This window comes from Ailuropoda melanoleuca, chromosome 9, assembly GCF_002007445.2.
Source record: "Ailuropoda melanoleuca isolate Jingjing chromosome 9, ASM200744v2, whole genome shotgun sequence".
In the NCBI taxonomy this organism is placed as follows: Eukaryota; Metazoa; Chordata; class Mammalia; order Carnivora; family Ursidae; genus Ailuropoda; species Ailuropoda melanoleuca.
The window spans coordinates 20,965,979-20,981,855 of NC_048226.1; the positions used below are offsets into that span (position 1 = coordinate 20,965,979).

Here is a 15,877-nt window from a genome sequence, read left to right on the forward strand (position 1 = left end):
TAACACCTAAATAGAGGCAGACTAACGCCTTACCTATTCGGCTTTGTTAGGGATAGAGATACCCCTTATGATGGCCTTTTCCAGATAACCAACATGTATCTATTTATATACCAATCCATTTAAAACACATTGGATGGTTGTCCTTCCTTACCGAACATATTTTAACTCTTTGATGTCTTGAAAACATCAATACGGGCATCAGTTGTTGAACATTCTGTGACAAAGTATAATCATGTCCTCCAGATAAAGAATTGACCTTCCAGGATTTTTCAATATTGTTGAATTCTTCTGTTGCTTAGTAAAACATTTCTCTACATAAGTAACATCAAGAATATATTTCTTTTGCTGCTTATACTTTTATCATCATATTTAAGAATCTTTTGCTAAATCCAAAGTCATGAAGATTTGCTCTTATGTTTTTGTCTAAGAGTTTTATAGTTTTAGCCCCTACATTTAGGTTTTTGATACATTTTGGGGTAATTTATATATATGGTGTGAGGTGGGGGTCTAAATACATTCTTTTGCATTTTGATATCCAGTTGTTTCAGTACCATTTGATGAATAGACTGTTCTTTCTCTATTTCTTTTGGCAACCTTGCTGAAACATTGATTGTCCATAGTTGTATGGGTATTTCTGGACTCTCAATTCTATTCCATTGGTCTGTATGTCTGTCCTTATGTCAGTACCACGCTACTCTGATTACTGTAGCTTTGAGGTAAGTTTGGAAATCAAGTAGTGTGAGTCTTCCTACTTTGTTCTTTTTTAAATAAGATTTCTTTGGCTACTCTGTGTCCTTTGAAATTCCATATCATTTGGCTTGCCAATTTCTGCAAAGAAGTGAGCTGGGATTCTGGTAGGGACCGCATTGAGTCTGTAGATCATTTTGTGAATATTGCCATCTTAACAATGTTAGCCTGTTCTGACCCATGAACATGGGTTATTTTTTCCAATTATTTAGATCTTTGTTAATTTCTTTCAACAGTGTTTTGTACTTTTCAGAGTAGAGGTTTTGCACTTCTTTCGTAAGTTGATTCCTAAGTACCTTATTCTTTTATTTGTTTTTAATTTTTTAAAAAATTTTAAGTAGGCTCCATGTCGAGCATGGAGCCCAAGGTGGGGCTTGAACTCATAATGCTGAGATCGAAATGTGAGTTGAGATCAAGAGTCTGATGCCTAACTGACGGACCACCCAGGCACCCCACTATCTTATTCCTTTTGATGATATTGTAAATGAAATTGTTTTGTTAGTTTCATTTTCTTATTGTTCATTGAAAGTAGTTAGAAATACATATGATTTTTTATATTGATTTTTTTTACACTGCATCCTTGCTTAACTTGCTTATAAGTTACAATAGTTTTTCAGCGATTCCTTAGGATTCTCTATATACAACATATGTCATCTGCCAATAAAGATAGCTTTACTTCTTCCTTTCCACTCTGGATGTCTTTTATTTCTTTCTCCTAATTACCCTTGGCTAGGACCTCTAGTACAATTTTGAATAGAAGCGGTGACAGTGGTCATCTTTGTGTTGTCTCTGATGTTAGGGGCAAAACATCCAATCTTTCATCATTAAGAATGATGTTAACTATGGATTTTTCATAGGTGTCCTTTATTAGACTGAAGAAGTTCTATTCCTATTTCCTAGGGTTTTTTTTTTTTAATCTTAAAAGGTGTTGGATTTTATCAAATCCTTTTTTGCTCTCAGTTGAGAAGATCATGTGATTTTTGTTTTTTATTCTACTGATATGATGTGTTACATTAGTTGATTTTCTGATGTGAAACCAACCTTGCATCACTGGGATAAATCCCAGTTGATTATAGTGTATAATTCTAGATTTGGTTTGATAGTATTTGTTCAAGATTTCTGCATCCATATTAGCAAAAGATATTGTTGTATAGTTTTCCTTTCTTGTGAACATTTGTCTGGTTTTAATATCCAGGTAGTATTGGCCTCATGAAACTGGAAGCTGAGTTGTGGAGTGTTCTCTCATCTTCTATTTTTTGAATTATTTTTTGTGAAAAATTGGTATTAATTCTTTTAAAAATATTTGGTAAAACTCAGCAGTGAAGCCATTATTCTGTGGGTAATTTTTTATAGTAATCCTATGTCTTCATTTCTTATAGGTCTATTCAGATTGTGTAGTTCTTCTTGAATTAGTCTGGTAGTTTGTATCTTTCTAGGAATTTGTCCATTTCATCTAAGTTATTTAATTTACTGTCATCGGTGTTTAAGTCATAGCATTTCTCTATATACATTTTTATTTCTGTAAGATTGGTAGTAATGTCCTTTCATTTCTGATTCTTGTAATTTGAGTCTTCTCTCTGTTTCTTTATCGAGTTAGTTAAAAGTTTGTGAATTTTGTTGAGTTTCCCATGAGCTAGCTTTTGATTTCATTGATTTTTCCTTATTGCTTTAAAATCTTCTCTTTTATTAACTTCCATTTGATTCTTTATTATTTCCTTCTGCTTCCTTAAGATTTAGTTTCATCTTACTGAGCCCGAAGGGGGGGAGGGGCAGAGCTCTCTTGGTTCAAATACCACAGACTCTAGTCTTTCTTACTGAATTTTTGTCGGTTTTTTTGAATAGATATTTCTTTATTTCCTCTTGCCCCTCGGGACCATTTCCAGGGACTTTAAATGATTGTTTATTCATTCCAGGGGTTTTTTTAGCACATGCTAGAGAGTGCATACAACTCACAGAGGAGTCTTATGTGTGAGTGCCTGAGGCCCTTTCTCCTTCTTCTGCTGCCTAGCCACTTGGCTGTGTGGGGGCCTGCAGTGCGGCAGGTGCTAAAGAGAGCTGGCATAGGTAGTTTCCATCAAGGAGGGTCTAGGTGCTACTGAAATAAGAAGGGACATTCATGTGCAAAAAAAGGAAGACTTTTGTGATCTTTGGCGTTGTCCCCTAATGTATATTTCTTGCCCTGGGGGGCAATCACTGGGGTTTAAGCAGGGAGAGGAATCTATGAGGTGACAATGGAAAGGGCGAGCTTGGGGACATGGCAGGGCTGAGATTGTATGTGTCAAATTTGACCTAGGTGATCGCTGAGAGTCTGTATGCTCTGTGTCAGTGATCCCACCTGAATGGATTTCATATTGGGTGAACATATGGATAAATCATCCTCCTTCGGCTTTCCAAACTCCACTCATAGCTATTGTCCTCAGAGGTGGGAAGGCTTAGCTAAATTCACCTCTGGTCACTTTCACAGCTTTAGAAGACCTACTATTTAGTTTATAACAGATTCATTTTCATGTAGGTGAATGAAATTGACATTATGTGTACAAAGTCTGCCTTTTCATAGAGTTACATCTAGTTAACTTAACCACTCAGATCTTTCCCATGGTGGAGGTACCTGTTTATCTAAATGACATCATGAAACTCTAACAAGAGGCCATGAAGTTATCCTGGAAATCTGTCTAAAGCTGTCAGCATCTTGATCTCCCCAAGACTTGGAGGAACACTGTGGGCTCATCTGGTTATGAGAGCTCATGTTAGATTAGGATGAGTGTCGGACAGCAGTCTTTCCTGCATCTTAACAGAGAAGCTTCTTAGCTGAAGTATTCCCCGGTTAATGCCTCCCATGGGGAATGGATTCTAGTCATTCTTCTTGTATCCTCTCCCCCCTCCCACAAACACAAGAGGAATAGTTGCTGGTGCCTGGTAGACAAGTGCTGGTTTGGATAATGTCTCAGTTGTGACTTCCAATTTACCTGTTAGGGTCTTTAGTGCTGGGAATTACAAAGATACATTCTCGTTTGCAAAAGGTTTTCTCTATCCAAGCTTTCTGTCCCTGGAAGAGAAAGAAATGAAAATTAGACTGATATATTCCCAAACTATAGTCAGAGTTCTTTCCTTTACTTTTATAAAATCACTATGCCACTAACAGGAAATCTGTCCAAAGCATCTGAATAGACACCTTCAGTAAGGGTGGGGGCAAATCTTCAAGGATCTCAGCTCTGGTTCCTTTTCAGAGAAATGGCTTTGAAGTATGTATTCATGGTTTCCATAGGGCTAAAACACCTAGGCTTTGCATGCAAGTCAGAGTCCACAAAGGGGGCATGATGGCGCCCTGGAGTAAACCAGAGCCCAGACAAGCCCTGGTGTGAATATGAGTTACTGGAGGAGCCAACCCACAAAGTCTGCAAGTCTCTGATTACGGCTTTGTTTTGCTGTCAAGAACCTCGTCTCTCGGGGCACCTAGGTGGTGTAGTAGTTAGCGTTTGCCTTCAGCTCAGGGCGTGATCCCGGCATTCTGGGATTAAGCCCCACATCAGACTTCTCCGCTAGGAGTCTGCTTCTTCCTCTCCCACTCCCCCAGCCTGTGTTCCCCCTCTCTCTGGCTGTCTCTCTCTCTGTCAAATAAATAAATAAAATCTTAAAAAAAAAAAAAGAACCTCATCTTCTGTGGGCTTCTAGGCACTTACACACCATAGTAATTTTACAAGTGGACTCTAACTGGTGTTCAGATTCATTGAATGTTATTTTTATAATTAAAAATTTTGAAGGTTGTAAGGAAATGGGCACTCACGTAACACTGCCGCGGCAGCTGGAAGGTGGCAATCTCTTTCAAGGGCAATTTGGTAATAATATCAAAATTACAAAGCACATACCTTTGGACACTTTAGTATTTTGCCCTACCGATATGCCTGAACACATGCAAAATGACACACGCTCAAGTTCAGTTATTGCATTCACGATTTATGATATCAAAAGACTGGACATCACCTACTGTCTACCAGTAGGGAAGTGTTTCTTGTGTTGCGGAAGAGTCATCCGTGGCATCTGTATCAGACTTTATCCCTGTCCCAGTAGGAAAGGTCATCAAGCTACAGTAAGTGAAAAGGCAAGACATGGAATAATCTCTAGGATATTGTCATTCTGTTACAGGGAAGAAATATGTATATGAAAATACACTTGCTTGAAGATAGACGCAATATACTAGGAAGGGCTCACAAGGAACAGCTAACACTGGTTCCTCCGAGGGGGCAGGGGGATCTGGAAGCCTGGGGACATGGGAGAAGAGGAGACACTCACAGACTGGGTGCTCTTTTAAATTCTTGAAAAAGACTTTATTTTTAAACTGCAGTTTTAGCTTTATAACAAAATTGAAATGGAGGTACAAAGAATTCCCATATACCCCCGTTCTCACACAGGCACAGCCTCAGTCATTATCAGCATTATCAGTATTATCCACCAAAGTGGTACGTTGTTTGCCAAGGTTGAACCTACATTGACACTTCATAATCCCCCAAAGCCCATAATTTGCTGTAGGATTCACTCTTGGTATCATATAGCCTATGGGTTTGACAAATGTATGATGACATGTACCCACCATTACAGTATTATACAGAGCAGTTCACTTCCCCAAACAGCCTCTTCCCTCTGCTTTTCATCCCTTCCTCCCCAACCCAGCCCCTGGCAACCACTCATCTTTTTACTGTCTCTGTAGTTTTGTGTTTTCCAGAATGTGATACAGTTGGAATCATATGTTTGTAGCCTTTTCAGATTGGCCTCTTTCACTTACTAACATGCATTTAAGATTCTTCTATGCCTATCTGTGGCTTGATAGCTCATTTCTTTTTCATGCTGAATAAGATGTCATCATCTGGGTGAGCTGCTGTTTATCCATTCGCCCACTGAAGCTGGTGACTTCTGAGTTTTGGAATAGCGATGTCATAAACACACAATAAACAATGCAAATATAGAATAAAGATGCAGTAAACACCTATGTGCCAGTTTTTGGGTAGACTTAAGTTTTTCCTTTTAAAATTTTGGTTTTTTTTCCTTAAAAATTTTGAATTATGTAAATGTATTAACTATTTAAAAATAGCAAAAGTTTGCCTGCAATGCAAAAGTAAAATAAAGCAAGTTTTTTAAAAAGAGAAAAGCCCCTAGGCCGCTCTAACAATTGGGTGCTGTCATTTTTCATTTCTGACCTCTTGTTCTATGTCCGTTTGTTGAACATGTGTTTTGTGCAAGGCGCTGTGCTGAGTGCTTGGGGACTTCCAGGGCGAGCTGGGTCACCACCCACCAGCAATGTCGGATGGTGCAGTGCCCGCGTGCGCTGAAGGAGGTTGGAAGCACAGGGTGGCGTTCTGGAGCCGATGGAGGCAGGAAGAAAACCTGTCCATTTTACCGGGGAGCCAGCACCCTTCCCTGTATCTCCTTGAGGCCTGGCTCAATGTGTGTTGTGATATCTGTGTATGTGCAATGTGTGTGCTTGTGTGGTGTGTTTGTGCGTGTGTACGATGTATGTGTGGTGCATGAGTGTAGAGTGTATGGTGTATACGTGTGTGTGTGGTGTGATGCATGCACATGTGTGATGGTGTGTAGGTGAGTGGGTGTGGCTTGTGTGCTATGTATCATGTGGTGTGTATATAGCACGAGTGGGTCTCTGAGGGTGAGTGGGCAGGCACAGGGAAGAGGAGAAGCCTCGCATGTGAAACATGGAGAATCCTGAGTCAGGTCTTGAAGAAACCATGGAGGGCAGAGACTCATGCTCTTGGCCACTCTCCCACAGTCTCCAGAGAGCATCACAGTGTGGCCTGTGACCTGAGGGTCTAGCGGCTTTCACCCACCTGGGCAGCAATGCTGATTTAGGTGTTCCCTCGTGTCCATGGATGCCACTCCTCAGAGCGTGGCAGCAACAACCACCTGTCACAAAGGCTCTCCCCAGTGAGGTCGTGTCAGGACCCAATGCCACTTTTGTTGCGCCGCAGAGTCCTGGCCCCAGTCTTAGTCATGCAGAGACAGTCTGATCAGGGTTTTCATCCTTCTGGAGGGACCTATGGGGCCCCAAGCCTTTCTGGGAAGATCGTAGAGTCAGCCAGTCACTTGGATTCTTTTTGAATAACAGGAATGGTTATAATTCAAAATCTTCCCTAGGGGCCTTCAAAAAGCAGCGCTGTATACCTTTCTCTCCAAATAATTTAATGACTGCTTGCAAATCACATTGCTAATGAGGGGAAAGTGGCCACATCAGCCCAGAGGAGAAAGCTCAGAGTGGCAAGGTCTGGCCCCAGCCCTTTTCACATGGAGTGTTACAACAATCCAGTGCGAAATAGCTAAGCAGGGCATTTGCTGTCTGGAGAGAAACTATGTTTTCCCTTTTGCATGTCGCTCCTCACTTCCCAGACAAGGTGGGAGGGCACCCCCTCTTTCTAAACAGAGTTCATAGTATTTAGACTATATGCCTTCAACTAAAGACAATAAGAGCGCTAACAAATATTGAACTCCCATAAGTGGGCTAGTTTTTCACAGAGACATAGTATAGCAATTCTGAAGTTACTTTCTGTGTATTCTAGGACAGAAGAAAGAGATCAGTATATTGTGAATAATGGGAGCTGGGTTTCTCACTACTGGAGAAGGATTACAAACATAGAAAGTGGGGGAAGGTTAGAACAAATCCCTGCAGCAGGGGATTGAAATTGAAATGATTAGTATGAACCCATGGTTTGCAACGTGTATAGAGAGAAAAATTTATATAGATATAGGGGTGTGTGGTCCCTCTGTGCACACACACACACACACACACAGTATACATAATATATTGTATTAGTTACCTATTGCTTAATATAATAAATTGTCCCCAAACTTGGTGGCTTAAAACCATAAAATTTATTATCCCACAGTTTCTGTGGACCAGGAATTGGATGAGGCTTAGCTGGGTGCTTCTGATTCTGTGTCTCTCTCAGGGATTCAATCAAACCATGGGTGGGGGCTGCAGTCTCATCCGAAGGAAATCCACTGCGGAGGACCCATTCCCAGCCCCCTCACACGGCTGTTGGCAGGATCCATTTCCTCTCAAGGACTGTGGGCCCAGCACCTCACTCAGTTTCTTGCCATGTGAGCCTCTCCACAAGGTGCCTCACAACATGGTGGGTGACCTCCATCAGAGGGGGGAGCATAAGAGTCACAGAAGACAGAAGCCATGGTCTCTTTATAACCGCATATCTGAAGTGATATCTCATCACTTTTACTGTATCCCATGCATTGGAAGACAGTCACCCAGTCTTGCCCCCCACACTCAGGTGTAGAGGATTACTGTAGTGTACGTGGACATTAAGCTTTTTCTATTATAATGTGACTGGCTGATATTAAGCCTTTGACTGCTTAGGCATCCATGTCAAAGACATCCACCTTGAATAAACATATTGCCCGGTGTGTGACACAGCTACTAGCAAAACAACCAAATAAAGAACTAGGTGGCCCCCACTCACCAAGCTCCCTCTTTCAGAAAGCCCTGGGTGACCTAGATACTTGACCATTGCCCTTCCCATGCCCTAATTCTTGCTCTCATGCTTGAAATTCGGCATAGAGAGTAAACCCTCAAAACCCTAGACACCCCACCTTTGGACCCTAAAAAAGGTAGAGTTCTAGGTTTGCACTCTATCTTTATCTGTGACCTTGCTGTGTGGTCCTTAGGTGTGCCATATACCCTCCAGGCTTGTGAGTAACAAATCTCATTCCTCAAAGTTTCTTGCTGGTTTTTGCTGAAGTGCATCTTGTGATCATGATAAGAATGACAAGGACTGGTCCCGCCATACAACATTAGTCCCATGGTGGGAATATCTGTGCGGGCTTGCCGTAAGTAACACAGGCCTTGGCAAGTGCCTCAGGTATTCCTAGCCAGGAGCATCACCAGCAATAGGCTGGGACCAACACAACAATTTCAAATGCATGGATATCAGGATATCACAAATGTTTTAGGAATGCTAAAAGTTGTGGGTAAAAGTTTGAAGAGTAACAGGGGACTTACACAATCTCGTAGTATCTCTCACAGATATTTACTAATTGCAAAGAGAAAATTAATGGCTTGACAGTGGAGAAATCTGGTGAACACCACCTAAAACCAAGTGAGCATCTCCAGTAATGGAACAAATATTCACCATGAGCCTCCCGATAAAATGCACGGAGGATAAAAATGCCAAAAATACATAACCTGAATCTAATCAAGAGGAAACCTCAGACAACCCAAACAGAATCATCCTACAAAATGACCCATACTCTGCAAAAATGTCAAGGCCATGAAAGACAAGGCAAGACTTGGGAATGGTTCTAGAGGCTATAGACACATGACTATGGAATGACCTTCCATCTCTGGGCCCTGCAGTCTTAGCTCCCTCTCAGCACTTCCTCCTGCTCCCTCTGTAGCCCCTCCCTTCTCTGCTAGGCCCTGCCCTCTCTGCCTGTTCCATAGGTCCTCCCTCTCAGCCCCCCTCGCATAACAAACCAGCCAGTGGGCACTTCTAGGAAACCTGTGCCAACACAGTTGGCAATCAGAAAACCAATGTCCAGCTCCTAGAAGAATATGCTCAGGTCCCACATCATCAAAAAGGGAAATGCCACCTGCCCAACAGGATTTAATATGCTGAGGTGGATGCAGGATTTGGAAGGCAGTAATGTGCCTCTCGTTTTTATTAATGTCTGTTCTGTCTCAGGCAGCATTTAAATGCCTCCATCACAGAGTGCTCCCCTCACCCCATCTCCTTTACAAGCAGGTGCAGGGCATCTGTGACCCTGAGGGAGCATTGGCTTGCACATTACCCTTCAAACTTGGGAGGGGCCTTTTCAGAGTGCCAAGCCCCAGCCCTTGCTTGTAGCCAAGAGCAGCAGCTGGCATCCTCCAGGCTCAACCCATTTCCCCCTGCTTCACTAAAAATCCTTTTTTCCCCTAATAAATAACCTAGCATGTGACTGACATACTTTCCCTGAGGGAAAAAGTGCTTCGCTTTAAGGATTAACTACTGATTTTTTAAAAGTTTAATCCTGAAGAATGTCCTTGTTCAAAATTTTCAAGTTACTGCTGAGTCTCCAAAATGTTCTAGAATCTTCTGAGGATAAACAGAAGGTGTAAGAATCGGTCTTTGCATACAATCTCTCACACTGTTTCAGTCTCTGCTCAAATGTCCCCTCTTCAGGGAGGCTCCCTGACGCCCCATCTCACCCCCAAGCCCTGCTCCCTGTCCTCCACATGCTTCATCCCACTGACCTCATCCCTCTCTTTCCTTCTGCGTCTTCTCCTACAAAAGCCATGGAAGCTGAAACCCTGTTCAGTTCTCTGTTTTATCCCCAGTGCTTCCACAAATGCCTGGCAGAGAGGAGGTGCTCAATACCCTGTAATGACTAAATAAGTCAATAAATCACCCCAATGGAACATTGCCAGGGCTGCTCAGTGCTTATCAACACCGCCTACCGCAGCCTTAGCCCCTGGCCCCACGCTCCCCTAGCCGGGTGCACACAGAAAAGAAGCGAGGTAACCAGGTTGCCTGAGGAGAGTCTCTGCTCACAGTGGGGGAGAAGTTCAGCCTCCTGAGTGGCTGCACAGCACTGACGCAGGTGAAAGGCGAAGGGTGGAGGACCCCTTAGTCAAACATTCCTCTTTCCCCTCCAGCCTCTGCTACCAGGGCTGAATACTGCCAAGGTAACAACAAAGAGCCAGAGAATCTTGTAAAGCACGTCCTTGTGAAACGAAAGAACAGTCTCTAGAGTTCATTATGAACCCTTCCGATCCCCCTGTTAGGGTAGATATTGTCCACTCATCGAAATACTCCTGCCCATCACGAATGGTTATTTTAAACACTTTAGGGCAAGATAACAGGAACACTGGCACTGGGGATTTAAATCTGACCTGCGAGAGTGCTCTCTCACTGGACAGTCTGTCTGCGAGGAGGAGAAAGGGGACACGGAGGTGGTTCCACCATCATGTTCCCCAAGCCCTCTGAGCTGTGACTTTTTCATCTCTGAGACGGAAACGGGTTTGCATAGTTTGAGCCTCACCTGGGATAATACTTGTACAGTATCTGGGAAGTACTAGATTTTTAAAAAAGGTATTAGAGATAGATATCTAGAGATAGAGTGAGAGTGAGCGAGAGAGAGAGTGAGAGAGCATGAGTGGGGGGAGGGGCAGAGAGAGAGGGAGAAGCAGACCCCCAGCTGAGCAGAGAGCCTGACCCAGGGCTCGATCCCAGAACCCTAGGATCATGACCTAAGCCAAAGGCAGATGTTTAACAGACTGAGACCCCAGGTGCCCCAGGGAGGTACTAGCTTTAAAGAGAAACCCTGGTCATTATTTTGGTCACAGGATAGTAAGATGCATGATGGAAATAGAGGCCATATGTTGTCAAGGCTTCAGCTGGCGGTTCTAAAACCACCAGGTGCTCAGGGGTTCGGAGGAGGTAAGTCAGGGAGGAAGAGACCTGAGCTAAACCTCATAGTACAAGCAAGATCTGAAAAGGTGGGCTGAAGATATCTGGGGCCAGGGAATGGTGGGGCAGGAGGAACAGCAAAGGGAGTGAGGATGCCGGTGGACAGCGGAGTGGGGAGAGAGGGGAGTAGGGTGGTGGAGGAGAAGAGGGGGTGCTGAGGAGCAGGTGGGCGAGGACGTGGAGGGGAGGGGCAGGTTTCTTGTGCCACCCCTCACATATGTGAGATTGGGGATGGGCTGTGAAGGAGAAGGTCCACCATGAGATGAATGTTTTAGTGGGGTCTTCTCTCAGTAAGTGAAGGGCAGGTGGAAACCACCATGCCACAGATTCATGTTCCGCGTGCTTTGTGAGTGCCACCATGTGGCCAGTGTGGGGCTGGCCGGGCTCAGGACGATGGGCCGGGGGTGGAGGTGAGCCAGGTAGTCATGGCAGGCCCTCATGGGGTTTCCATTGTGGTCAAGTAACAACTAGCCACAAACAAACAAGGCAGCAGATAAACCAGAGCATTGCAGAGTGTGGTAAGAACATGAAGGGAATAAAGAGGAGAGTGTGATAGAGTATGTGGTGTGCATGTGGGTAGATTGGAGGTCTTGTTAGATTGGGAAGTCTTGGATGAACTGGTTACACATTTAAATGGAGAAGAGAAAGACCAGAGGAGAATTCTAGGTGATGGAACAGGCTGTGAGGGGGACCTGGGGCAGACAGCTGGGGTGGTTGCTGAAAAGTGTGGACTGGGTATGCGGTAGGCCTTGGAACTGGAAAGACAGGTGGGGCGTGTTCTGTGGGGACTTTAGGCCTCAGGAAAGGGTACACAGAGGAGTAGCATGAACTTCTGGGGATGGCAAAGGGGACGCAGGGCACCAGCAGGAAGACTGGAGTGTGGTCCAGGCAAGACATGTTGGAGGCTTGGACTAGCCTGGGAGCAAGGAAGGTGGAGTGGGGTGAGCAGGTTGGAGATAGTTAGTGGAACAGGGAATGGAACTTGTGCTGATAAGAGTGAAAAAGGGGAACCCAGTAATGACCCTTGGCTTTCTGGCTTGTGAAACTGGGTAGCTAGTGGTGCAATTTACGGAAGTGGGATAGCTCCAAAACAGATTTGGGGAGGAAAGCCCAGGCTCCAGGGGCCCCCTAAACTTCTAGGTACAGCAGAGGGGTCTCATAGCTGCTGGCTGCACAAGTTTGGGAGTTACTGTGTATGTGCTATCTAAAATAATGGGAATCACTGAGATTGTGGAGAAAAGACGACACATCTAAGAGAGAAAGGTGGCCTAGCACTGAGCCCCGAGGAAGAGAGGAGGGGCCTGTGGAAGAAAGGCCAGTGAGTTGGAGGACAGATGCAATTGTCCCTCTGCCAGGGACTCTGTGCCCACGATGGGCTGCACCAGATGATGGCTCAAGAGCACAGGGTCCCAGGACCTTCCCCACCTCCCCCAAGTTGTCCAGGCCCCGCTCCCCTATTCCCCCACCCCAGCCCCAGCCTACTCAATGGTGTCCAGGGACTACCAGGTTTTTATTATGATTTTTTTTTCTTTTGGTAAAGAAAGAAAATAAAAGAAAGAAATACCTACTGTAAACATGACAAGGGTAACCTTTGTACAGTCTGGGTTTTGTGGTCACCCAGATGCTGGTTGTCAGACTGTTCTCTGGACTTTTATGTAGATTTAGAGGGTGGGGCCTGAGGCTATGCAGACAGCTGGTACCAACCCCTGTGAGAAGTGTCCTGGGAAGCCCAGAAGTGTTGGGAGCTGGAGGGGCGTGAGGAGTCAGGAGTATTTGACCTTCTGGAACATGTACACACAATGGGGGTGACCCTTTAGGAGAGGTGCAGGAGGGAGGAGGAATCTGCTGGGGGACACCCTTGACAAGGCTGGGGCTGGGATAGGGTGACGGGGGGCGGGGGCGGAGAAGGTGTGGAATGGAGGGGGTGGGACTGGACAACTTAGGGGAGGAAGGGGAGGGGCAGGGCGACAGCCGGAGGCAGGAGGCAGGGCCAGGAGGGCAGGGAGTGGTTTCTGGCCTGAGCAGATGCGACCAACCCTGGGATGTGGCTTCCAAATATAAGAGATGGTTTACTGTCAGGCAAGTCTCTGTTTACTCAGTGGCCCTGTTTCTTGGGCCAAAATTAACAGCAAACCTCACAGTGAAACGACTGATTCGCGGACCAATTTAGCCAAAAGAAACTGCTTGTCTCCTGTGTGTATTTAAAGCAGATGCCTCAAGCGCTCATTCTAGGGCTGCATGTGGCCCACACGTGGACTTGGTCTGACCCTTGTAGAAAGGGAAGAATTAGCTGCCATTATCAACTGAGAGAGGGATTATGTGCAGAAATCTTGACTTCTGGCTTCTCTGGAATGCCCTCACTACATGGGAGACACCAGGGGACATCCCCGCACAGCTTCAGGAGGCTGGGGGTGCCCACACATGCCCCAAGCTGGTGCCCTTGCCTGGCTTCTGGGAACACCTGTGGGCCTCACCTGGGGCAGCACCTGCGTGCCTGGAAACTCTCCATCCCAGAGAATGAAACAACTCCCCTGCCAAAGCACTGGCACAAAGCATCTATCTCTGTGTGCACAAGGATTAGAACTCCACAATTGTTCCTTCCTCCTCCACCTGCCATGCACTCACCCCACCATGTAGGAGGTCTTGGGCCCCACCCAACAGGCCATTTCTGAGTGGTTTGCCTGATACTCCTCCTCTGGCCCCTCAGGGAGACCCCTGGGCCAGACAGACTTGCCCCCTACAGCAAAGAGAATCAGTAGGAGCCCCAAGTAATGGCCCACTGTGTGGCTGCCCCTCTGGCACTGGGCCTCAGTTTTCATGTCTGTAAAATGGGGATGAAAACATGAGACTCCAATGATAGTGCTTGAAAGAGCTTTGAGATCTGATTTCCTGAATTATTGGCACAGTCCCCAGAAGGTGACAGGGCTGGCCTGCAGGAAATGCCAGGGTTCATTGAAGCCCCCCATTCCCCTGGGCCAGGGTTCCCTCTTCCCCAGATCCCAGGTCTCCAAACCTCTTCTATCTAGGGACCCTCCCTGGGACACTGTAAAACCATCCTCCAGACTGGAGTCCTGGGAACAGAGCTGGCTTTTTAGGCCACAGGAAGTAACCTTTTTTTTTTCTTTCTTTTTTAAAAAAATTGAGATATAATTCACATACCCTAAAATTCACCTTTTAAAGGGTGAAATCAGTAGTTTTTTTAGTATATCCCCAAGACTGTATAACCGCACCACTGTCTAATCCCAGAGCATTTTTGTCCTTTGCTTATTAATAGTCATTTCCCACTCCCCCATTCTCCTCAGTTCCTGACAGCAACTCAACTGCCTTTCGTCTCTATGGATTTGCCTATTCTGGACATTTTACATAAATGGAATCATCAAAATGTAGCTTTTTACAGCTGGCTTCTTTCCCTTGGCATGTTTTTCTGTGTAGCAGAAACGGAGCAGGTGTCTGGCTTCGTTCCTTTTTATGCCTCAGTAATATTCCACGGGAGGAATTCAGCCGATCGTGGATGCTAGGGTTGTTGCCATTCCCTGGTTATTGCAAAGAGCACTGCTTTAAAGACATTTCTCTTTTTAGAGGGAATACTGAATAAGGCCAGGAAAAAAAGAAGCAAATTTATTAGCTTGTTAACCTGTGTTTGTGGTAGGGGACACAGAATATTTTCCTTTCATTTCTTCATTATTCATATCATGTTTTAAATTTTCTAAGGAAAATTATAGTTGACTTTAAAAAGAAAATGAGAATGTGCCCATGGTACCTGGCCAATGTTCAGAGTCTCTGAGCCCAGGATCTCCCAACTCCAGCTCTGGGAGGCCAGCCTCATGGTCTGGCCTAAAACCCTTGGGGTTTTAGCAGCATCATTAATTTTGTAATCTTCCAATAACACAGCTGACTGCCATTCCATCATCTCTGGTTTATGAATATTTTGAGCTGTGATTGCAAATAATGGAGTTATAGGACATGTCTTGAATGGCAACTAGTAGTTTGATTACAATGACAAAAGACTGTATTTTTTCTACACTTGTAGAAAAGTTGCAATGGATTGAATGTTTGTGCCCCCCTCCCCCCATACGTATGTTGAAATCCTAACTACAGTGTGAAGGTATTAGGAGGTGGGGCCTTTGGGAGGTGCTTAGGTCAGGAGACTGGAGCTCTCAGGAATGGGATTAGTGATGTTACAGAATAGATTCCAGAGAGTTCCCTTGCCCCTTCTACCATGTGAGGATACAGGGAGAAGACAGCCATCTGTGAACCAGGAAGCCCTCACCAGACACCACATCTGCAGGTGCCTTGATCTGGGGCTTCCCAGCCTCCAGACCTGTGAGAAATAAATGTATGAGCCACTCAGTCTACGATATTCTGTTACAGTAGCCTGAATGGACTAAGACAAAAGTCTTGCCACAATTCAGTGTGTGGATCTCATCAAAATTGGGTTTTCCTGTTCAAATGTGAGCACACACCCATTTGTTTTTGGAATGATCATTCTTGATGCAGTCAAATCACATAAGATAAGGTCTTAATTCAAAGTGGTGCTGCCTGGAGGCCAGATACTCACACGTGCTCCCTGCCAGGCTGACCTCACCTTCAGTGAGGAGGTTGCTGACCTTTGGGTGGAATGCAGGGTGGTTATTAGCCCTGAGCAAGTGCAAATCGCCAATTAGGAG

The 15,877-nt window shown here is 44.9% G+C and overlaps 1 protein-coding gene across 1 annotated transcript in view; it reads right to left on the reverse strand.

The window, feature by feature from the left end:
• TRPM1 (transient receptor potential cation channel subfamily M member 1) overlaps window positions 1-15,120 on the reverse strand; it is an 84,439-nt gene extending 69,319 nt beyond the window's left edge. Inside the window, exons 1-2 of the mRNA XM_019804740.1 lie at window positions 14,971-15,120; window positions 3,714-3,793 (exon numbers count right to left, since the gene is read on the reverse strand). Coding sequence (XP_019660299.1) covers window positions 3,714-3,793; window positions 14,971-15,120 — 230 coding nt within the window. The remainder of the gene's footprint in view (window positions 1-3,713; window positions 3,794-14,970) is intronic.
• Window positions 15,121-15,877: the final 757 nt, after the last annotated feature.